This window comes from Chrysemys picta, chromosome 18 (genome assembly GCF_011386835.1).
Source record: "Chrysemys picta bellii isolate R12L10 chromosome 18, ASM1138683v2, whole genome shotgun sequence".
NCBI lineage: Eukaryota > Metazoa > Chordata > Testudines > Emydidae > Chrysemys > Chrysemys picta.
Genome location: NC_088808.1, coordinates 473,637 through 483,108, shown reverse-complemented (window position 1 = coordinate 483,108; position 9,472 = coordinate 473,637). Strand labels below are relative to the sequence as shown.

Below are 9,472 nucleotides of genomic sequence, written 5' to 3'. Positions count from 1 at the left end.
CATCCACCCCGCGTCTCGTTGCACAGCAGAGAGGGCAGGACACATTGGAGCCGCACTGCTGCAAGGCGGCTGTGGCGGAGAGGATTGTGGTGAGCAAGACACGGCGCCCAGCAGCTGGAGGAAAGACAGAGACATGGGAGGGGCAGGGGTCTCCCCAGGCCAATGGATGGGGGATTGTTGGTGCTGGAGGGACAGCAGAGGGTAGGGATTGCTGGGGCTGAAGACTGGGGAAAAGAGACGGGAGAAATTCGGAGAGTGGTCACTATTGGGCAGGAATCGGAGGAGCGGGGGGTAGGTGGGGGGATCCTGCTGGCTGTGTGGGGCCCTGGCTGTGTAATCTCCTCACTGAGAAGTGTCTTTGTGGCCCGAATCTCACGCTCCGTTGTCTCCTTTGGGTCTCACAGGAGCTCATTGAGGAGCTGCCTGATAACTCTCCACCCGGCGCCGTCCTCGCTAACTCCCTGATTGCTGTGGGCAACCTCAGGTACCGAGACCCTCCGGCCCGGTTCCCCTAACCCCAGTGCTGCTCAGGTCCAGGGCTGGGAGTCACTGCCCCTCCCACTCCCAGGTCACCGCCCAAGGGTGGCTCCTCTGGCAGAGGTGCGGGGAAGGTTCACTCTCTTCTGGCTGGGCTGTTCTTTTCACTCCAGTAACATTGCAACGGCTCTGGGGTGAGGCTCACTCCCAGGATCAGATACAGGAGGGGCAGCAGGGTCCAGGGAACAGGGGCTATTCCTGCCCTGCCACTGTCTGTCTGAGAAACCTTGGCCTTATCATTCCCTGGCTTGGTGCCTCAGTTTCCATTCTTGCCAGTCTGTGCCCATTTCCCTTCAGTTTCACCTGCGTGTTGGTGCCAGTCCCATCCCCGCACTGCACAGTCTAATGCCGGCTCCTCTCTCTTGCCAGTACCATGACGCCTGCCCTGGAGCCAGAGCTGGAGACCCACCTCCTCCGAGCTGCCCTGCACGCCGTCTTCACCCTGGGCATGGAGAAGGACACCACCCAAGTGCAGGTAGATTATGCTAAAGTCATGGATAGAAGAGCCAGCTGTCATCCTGCCATGAATCCTTGCTAATTGCCTGCAGTGGGATGTGAATGAGAGAGGCCAGGATATGTGTTTGGGGTCTCACCAGTGCTTCCCAGAGACCCGTCTTCCCATCCTGTGGCAGGTGTAGCCCCAGTTTCCCTAACTCTGACCCATGGCTCTCCCTTGCTTTCAGGATCTGCCTCGGGTCTTGCCAGACCTCCTGGACGCCATGCTGGGGAACCTGCTGGCAGAGTCCCCAGACACTAACAGGCTCCAGTACATCTTGGAGGTGAGCCCGATGAGAGGGGTGGGGGCAATTTTACCTTCACTCTTAGATCCATTTTCCAGTCTGTCCTCCTAGCGGGGCCCCCAGTGGGCATCCTTGGTCAGGGCAGTCAGTGCAATGCCTCCTTTCCCCACAGCACATTAACTACTGGATCGTGTCCAGGGTGCCGCGAGAGAGAGCCAGGGCCGTTAAGAGCAGCACGGCCCTGCTCAGATCCACCATCACCCTCCCTGAGTTTGACGTAAGTGACCTCTGACCCCAGCTTCCTGACTCCAGGGGTAGGTGATCTGGCTCCGACGGGCTGTAGGATCTGCTGCTGCAGGGGCTGTGGGTTAGGAGTGTTCCTCTTGGGGAGGCAGAGGCAGAGCAGAGAGTGAGCCTGGCTTGAGTCAAGTTCTTCTTGTCCTAGTTAAGTGGTGACTCTGGGCTTTTAAGGGGACTGTGCTCCAGGTTCATGCCTCCCTGTCATCCTGGAGCAGCTGGGGAAGCATGTCCTCATGGAGGGCCCTGCCCACAGCCCTGTGCTCCAGGCTTCCTTGGGGGCAGAGGAAATTAAGGGTCTGGCTCTAGCTCCTATCCTCTAGCATCTCCTGCAGAGGGACTGAGGGGAAGGAGAGTCCTGGCCCGGGGGGGACTGGGAGCTGACAGGAAAATGCTGATGGAGTCCCCTCTCCCTCTCCCGTCCATTAGAACTCAGCGGAATTCCCCAGGATGGGTCACCACATGGCACAGCTGGCTCTGTCCGTCAGTGACCCAGCCAAGGACATCAGCCGGCAGGCCAGGGAGGGGGTTTACCAGCTCTACCAGCTGCTGCTGCACCAGAGGGGTAAGGAACCCAGCTGGGAAATGGCACCTGCTAGAAGAGTGAGACTGGGACCCAGCCAATTTCTCTCAGACTGACCCTGGCTGGAGGATGAGTCTCTCTATCTCTTTCTGTGTTCCACACCACGCCCTGCAATTCTGTTGGGCCGGGCACGCAGCGAGGACTCTGCCCACTGTGCAGCCACCAATGGGATTGGAAGGACACAAGCTCTGCAAACAGAAGGACAAATGTGTGTGTGTCTCTCTCCCTGTCACCTACTCCCTCCTGGGGGAAACCCAGCAGCTGATGGGGGACAAGGTGAGCAGCTGCATTAGACTCAGGAGATTGGGGCGGGGCCCAGGCCTCATTCCCATCCTGTGGCCATTCGCTGGCCTGGCACAAGGAGCCTGGTAGGGAATGAAAGGGAGAACAGGTGCTCCTGGGAAGGGAGATGAATTCACCTCCATGAGCAGGAGCGAGCCAGCTTGTCCCCGGAGCAGCTCCACCCAGCTCTTTAGCCAGGCTAATTAATGACAAGCTTTGCCTCATCCCAGACTTATGTTCTTAGGACAGGGTGCTATCGCTCTTGGGAAGGGCAGGAGAGTCCCCCAAGTGCCCTCTGTGAGACTCTCCTGTCCCACAGGGCCGCACCCAATTCCTAGTGGTCTGGTGTCTGTGTCACCCGAGCTACCACCCAGAGTTGCTCCCATCACTGGCAGCCTGGGAGGCCAAGGACTGACGGGTGATAGCGTCTGACCAGGCAGGGCTGAGGCACATGGGCAGGGGACGCTTGTCCTGCTGCTGGCAAGGCTGGACCCGTTCTGGAGAGAACAGGAGGATTCAGTCAGCAGTAGGGTTACCATGTCTAATAAATAAAAAAAGAGGACCCTCCACTCCGCCCCTTCCCCACCCTAACTCAGCCCCCTCCTCCCTCCCACTCCCAGCCATGGGGAAAGGGCTGCCCCAGTGCTACCAGCTTCACGGTTTGCCGGGCAGCCCCCAGACCCTGCGCCCCCGGCCGGCGCTTCCCCAGAGCAGCTGGAGCCCGGGAAGGGAAGTGCCTGGCCCGTGGCTCGGGGTCCGGAGGCAGGGGGGGGCTGCCCGAAGCCGGTGGCGCTGGCTCGGGCAGCTCGGCTATTAAAGTCTGAGAGGGGAGGAGCGGAGCAGCTCAGCTGGAGCCCGGGAAGGGAAGTGCCTGGCCGGCGGCTGGGGGTCCGGAGGCAGGGGGGGCTGCCCGAAGCCAGTAGCGCTGGCTTGGGCAGCTCAGCTCTTAAAGTCTGAGAGGGGAGGAGCGGAGCAGAGCAGCCGCGGGAGGGGAAGTGCCCGGACGGCATTTTCCCGGACATGTTTGGCTTTTCGGCAATTCCCCCAGGACGGGGGTTTGAAGCAGGACCCGGGAAAAACCGGACGTATGGTAACCCTAGTCAGCAGGGGCTGCCTATCCGTCCCATTCACCAGGGCTGCCATCCTGCGGCTTCAGCATTAGTGGCTGGGGTGACTTGGGGAAAGGTCTCAACCTCCCCACATCCCACTTCACTGCTGCCAGAATCCCTCCTGCCCCCCCGCTACAGTCCCCTCCCTACCCAACCTGGGTGGGGCTGGAGGAGAGGGGTCTGAGAACTTGAGCTGTGGATTGGAGGTGGAACAGCTGTCAGGGGCACTGAGGGGGAAGTGGCAGGAGCTCCCCGTACAAGGAGGGGGGTTGCCACTGGAGGTCACTAGGAAGGACAACAAGACTCCATCCTGGGGGTCAAGAGGGGGAATCCATCCCTCAGAGGTGGGCAGGGGCTGGGTGGAAATGCTGCTGGTTCCAGGGGCCGTTAATCCCCCCTGATTCCTCGGAGGCGTCTGAGTCTCAGACAGGTTCTCGTTCCCTTGCAGCAGGAGGACGTCACGGCCAATGTGATGCGCCAGCTCCGTATCATGCGGCACTTGCGCCAGGTGCCCGAGGCGCTGCAGGGCCTGTGCCTCTGAGGCCACCAGCAACTCCCACTCTCTGCTGCAGGTACTGCTCTGGCTCTCTGTAAATGGGGAGCTAGTGGAAGGGGAAATGGAGCCCCCTGGCACTCACAGAAACCCTCTCCCCTCTCTGTGGAGCAGGGTCCTTTCCTCTGCCCCCAAATTCCTTCATCTGGGACAGGAGCTCTTTCCCTCACACCCATTCCCCTCACCACTTTCCTTGATCTACCCCCATCCCATTCCCCCTGCGCCCAGGCAGAGCTCTGTCCTTCAGTCCAATCCACTTCCCTAACTAATTTCCTTAATTTTTTAAAGTTAGCCCTTTTGAAAAAAAAAACCCTAGTCACAGATCTATTTTTGTTTACCCTTCCATTTAGTTTAAACTGAATTAGCTCACGATCGCTCAAACCAAGGCTGTCCCCTACAACCATTTCTTCTAAGAGATCCTCACTACTCACCAAAACCAAATCTAAAATGGCATCCCCTCTTGTTGGTTCAGCAACTACTTGGTGAAGGAATCCATCAGCTATCACATCTAGGAAAATCTGAGCCCTATTATATTACTAGCACTTGTCCTCTGGTCTATATCTGGGAAGTTAAAGTCTCCCATGATCACACAATTCCCATTAGTATTTACTTCATTAAAAACATTGAAGAGGTCTCTATCCCTATCCAAATCAGACTCTTGTTCTAACAGACAGCAACCCCCCACTTCCCCCGAAAGGCAGAGATAGAGCCCAGGAATCGAGATGGTGGGGAAATTTCATTGAAACCGTTTCTGACCGAAAATCCTATTCAAACTAAACCAGTTTGTTTCTTGAAATCATAACAAGTGGCAATGAAAATTCTTTGTCACAATGTGTTAAATTGTCTCGTGGCACTCAAAGAGGAGACACTTAGATCTCAAAAATTAGATAAGATGCTTCAGTCTGAGCTAAGTAGTTGCTGCTCTTAACAATTGCAAAATAATACAATACAAATAAAATAAACTATTTCAGCCATTCTATTATGTCCTAATCTGCTCTGAGTAAACATGATAGGACACCTCATCTTATGCACTGCTCCTAGTGACACTCTCCAATAGACCCAGCAGTCCTTATTTCCAGGCCCCTTCACTAACCACTGCTGCACACTCCCTCCCACAGCTGGCAATTAGAACCAGGCCCTCATGTCCGGTCTCCCTGCTTTGAGAGGGAGTGTGCTCCGCTGGAGTGATTGGAGCAGGGAACTGGGAGTCAGGACTCCTGGGTTTCATTGCTGGTTTCCTATTGACCTGTGGGACTTGGGGTAAGTTGCTGCCCCCTCTAGGCTCTGTCCCCAGCAGTCAAATGGGGATTTCATACTTTCCCACTATTGGAAAGTGCTGGGAGAATCCCCCAGCAAAAGCTGCTCTGACAGTGCTAAGCAGCATCTGTTTGCTTGTGAGAATGTCCTATGGGACTGTGTCAAAAGCCTTATTAACACCAAGATAGATCACATCTTCTGTTTACCCACCTCCACTAGGCCCCTAACCCTGCCAAAGAAGGAGCTAGGATTGGTCTGGAATGATTTGTTCTTGACAAGTCCATGCTCACTAGTCCTAAGAACCAAATTGTCCTGCAGGTGCTGACAAACTGATTGTTTAATAAGCAGAGGCTGCTCCCAATGCTACACTCGGTTTCTCAGAAATGAGTAGACTTTATGGGCAGCAGAGACCGTTAGAGCATCTAATCTGACCCCCTGCATATCACAGGCCTCCTGTCTACCACAATAGCTACTTTTGGGGCAAACACATTCCGGAAAGGCATCTAGTCTTTATTAAATGACATCAAGAGATGGAGAATCCACCACTTTCCATGGTAGCTTCTTCCTCTGGTCAATCATCCTCGCTGTTGAATATTTGTGCCTTATTTGTCATAGGAATTTGTCTCTTTTCACCTTCCAGCCATTGGGTCTTGTTCTGCCTTTCTCTGCTCGATTAAAGAGCCCTTTAATACCCAATATTTTCTCTCCATTAAGGCATTTCAACACTTCAGTGAAGTCACCTTTCAATCTTCTTTTGATAAGCTAAACAGGTTGAGCTCTTTCAATAGTTCACTAGAAGGCATTTTTCTCCAGCCCTCAGAACATTTGGTGGCTCTTTGCTGCCCCAGCTCCAATTTCTAGGACCATCTTTTTCAAAGGAGGACACCAACACTGGAGGCAGTATTCCAATAGCAGTCTCACTGCTGCTGCTGTCACCTCCCTATTCTACTCATGGCTCTGCTCCTTCGTCTAATGATGGCTTTAGCCCTGTTCACCACAGCATCACACTGGGAGCTCATGTTGAGTGGCTTCTCCACTCTGGCCCCTAAATCCTTTTCAGAGTCACTGCTTTCCTGGATACACGTCCCCATTCTGGAGGTGTGGCCGGCGTGCCTTGTGGCTACGTATAGGACCTTGCATTGGGCTCTGCTCAAACTTGTTTTCTTTGAATGGGTCCAGCTGGCCGAATGAGCCAGATCGCTGTATATCACTGCCTTCTCGCCATCAGGAATTACCACTCTGCCTGTATTTTGTCACCCCCCAATCTTATCCGCAGTGATTTTATGTTTTCTCCCAATTCATTGATAACAATTATTTTAAAAAATTAGTCCTTGAGAGCTTCTTCAGACCCTTAGTACCCAGGACCTGCTCCCCACAGCACAGTGAGAAAGGCTGTCCAGCCCTGCTGGTACATACGGGATAAGCACAGAACAAACACACTTTAGGAACTGTGTTGTCCATAGACTCTGAACAACATGTGGGGGTCAGCAGATTACAAATGCACGAGAGACCTGTAGTGTAGACAGGTCCCAACTGTGTCTCGGTTTCCCACCCTGCTCTTAGTTTAGTCACAGCCGCCATGTCTTTTCCGCCATGTCCCTTAACCCCACGTCACTGCAGAAGAGAGATTTTCTGGTAGCCAGCTGGCTCTCCTGCATGTGGATGTCATTCCAAAAGACGTGCTCTGGCTCAGTCCCATGCTATGGTTGGCTGAAGGAACCACTTGGTCACATTCTAGGCCCTGAGTTATACACGAGGGGCGACTAGATGCACATAATGGTCCTTTCTGACCTGAACCTCTATCAATCACTACATTTTCTGCTGCTAGGAAGAGAACTCTGAACCTATTTTCTCTCATTCACTTTCAGTCGGAATAATTTCAATCCAGGCCAAAGGATTTCCTCTTCCATTGTGTCTTCAGCACCTTTGCGAGCAAAGAGTTACTGTTACCCACAGGTTTCCAGTTTCAACCCCTGCTGCCCCTCCCCATTCTGCTCACCTCCAAGATGTGCTGGAGTTTGTCTGTGCTGGGGGGTGCTGTCAGCAGGATCGAGAGCTCGTCATCCATGTTCTCTGGGCAGGCCTTGCTCAGAGCCTGCCAGTGGAGGGAGACCAGGCGTCAGGATTATGGACCCTGGGGTGACACCTGCCAGGATGACAGCAGGCTCTGTAGTCCTTGCCCAGAGCAGCTCTCTGCAGAGGGCCTGGTGCACAGCAGTGTAGGGAACAGCCAAGCTGCTAGGGATGGGAGCTGGGCTTCCTGGCAGAGTCCAGCACCCAATGCCCAGCGTCTGCAAGGGAGGGATTCCCCACAGAGGGGCAACATCATCTCCCACACACAGGGAGTCTCCCCCTGACACTTGGTTCATCCTATGGCCTGTTCCCATCTCTGCCCACCACACTCCCAACTTAGCAGCTCCAGCTACCGAAGGGAGAACGAACCAGAGGCCTTCCTGCTCCTGGGACAGAGGAGTAGGTTGATGATCTACCTGGATGTGAGCGTTGGCCTTCCCCATGCCCAGGGTCTAGACTCCATTCAGGGCAGCGCACAGGAACTGCGATTCCTATTCTGGATCTAGTGGCAGCTTCAGTTTGCTGGCAGGAGACTATACATGAGACCTTGCAGTTGCGGGGGTGACACAGGCACTAACATGTGCATGGGAGTTTGAGCAACAGGGCAGAGGCCTGTGTGGGGCAAGGAGGGCAGGGATTTGGGAAGCAAGAGCAGAGGATCAAACCCTTTCCTTATGTGGGTCGGGATGATCCCCATTTCAAAGATAGAGAAAGTGAGGCACGAGGTGGGAGAGTGACCTGACCAGGATCACGTTACCGCTCAGTGGCAGGACTGCCAACAACCCGTTCCCTGATCTCCTCACTGGACGCTGCTGCCCCTCCTGTATGTCCCCTCCAACCATCGTCGCCCACAGGCCATCCCCACCACTCTCCAATACCAGGCTGTTTCCACAATGGAAGCAGGCTTGTAACAGAGTTCACTCACCGATAGGTGCCCCTTCCTTCAAGGCCTGGGGGTCACAGATTTCTTGGGCTAGCACGCCCGCCATCAGGTTTTTGGCTGGGAACTCAGCCCTTCGGCCAGGCGACCATCTTTTAGTCCCACTCCTTCCTGGGTCGCGCTCATCCCAAACTAAAAGTCAAAAAATGTCTTTAACTGAAACAAGATCCTCTGTCCCTTGGGGGCTTTTCCTCAGCCTGACTTTGGCTCGGCCTGCCCTTGCTGGCCTTGGTAGCCCTTTCTATGGCCCTGTACATCCCCTTCCTTAGAGACCGTGGGAGAACCAGTCCTACCCTGGATTCTAGGTTCTGCCCCAAGGCCCTGTACCGAACAGCTAGGCCTGCTCCTGTACCTTTGTTGCGGTTTCCCCTGGTTTCCCCTCAGCTGGAGCTCACTCTGTAATCCATTTGGCCTAGCTCCAGGCTTTATAGCCCACAGGCCAAGCCCCCCGTTATATACCCTCCTCCTTAGAACCTGGCCCACGCGGGGGCAAGTTCTATTCTTCTCCAAGCTTCATCCCTCCTCATCTCATCGCTGTCACCGGCTGCGCGCTTGTACAGCCTGTGCGCAGTGTCTGCAGCTCCACTGCCAGCTCGCTCGGGGCAAACCTTCTCTTCTGCAGTATCCCGACGCTCTTCCTGCAGCCACTCAGTCTCATGAACAGCTGCTTGCAGAGCCTGTTCTGAAGCCTTTAGCGTCTTCTGTTGCCTTTTTGCTACTGCCGCTGCATATGCCAAAACCTTTTCGGTCAGGGTCTGAGAACCCACCATGGACTGCTCCACCCTTGTGTTTGTCCCTACTCCAGTCTGCTTCATCTCTGGGCCAATCATTTCGTCCTTCATCTCCCTGCAGCACCCGACAGGGTGTGTTGGTGGAGGGTCTGCAAGGTCCATGGCCACCCCAGCCACCTCCACCTTGCCTGCCTCATGGGGGTTTGTGTCAGAGGACACCTTCTCCTTTCTTTCTAACTTCTTAGGGCCCTGGCCCCTCGTTCAGCCACTCAGCAATTTCCTAAGCAGGCCGTGTCTTTTGATATGGCTTGCTTCTCTGCCCCCAAAACAAAGAACTCTTGCTCCCATCTTGGCATTAGGCCACGCTTGT

At 54.7% G+C, this 9,472-nt stretch overlaps 1 protein-coding gene across 1 annotated transcript; it reads left to right on the top strand.

Moving 5' to 3' along the window:
* The first annotated feature begins 408 nt into the window (after positions 1-408).
* Positions 409-2,993, top strand: LOC135976498 (maestro heat-like repeat-containing protein family member 1). Its single transcript, XM_065572432.1, has 5 exons — positions 409-484; positions 907-1,012; positions 1,221-1,316; positions 1,450-1,554; positions 2,004-2,993. Exons 2-5 carry the CDS (start codon positions 911-913, stop codon positions 2,211-2,213), a joined length of 513 nt encoding a protein of 170 aa, XP_065428504.1. The 5' UTR covers positions 409-484; positions 907-910; the 3' UTR covers positions 2,214-2,993.
* Positions 2,994-9,472: the final 6,479 nt, after the last annotated feature.

Bases quoted from the DNA above. Each gene is read 5' to 3' on its own strand.
- LOC135976498 (XM_065572432.1), top strand. From the start codon at position 911: ATGACGCCTGCCCTGGAGCCAGAGCTGGAGACCCACCTCCTCCGAGCT. The intron at 1,013-1,220 runs GTAGATTATGCT...CCTTGCTTTCAG, and splicing joins AGGACACCACCCAAGTGCAG to GATCTGCCTCGGGTCTTGCC. The intron at 1,317-1,449 runs GTGAGCCCGATG...CTTTCCCCACAG, and splicing joins GGCTCCAGTACATCTTGGAG to CACATTAACTACTGGATCGT.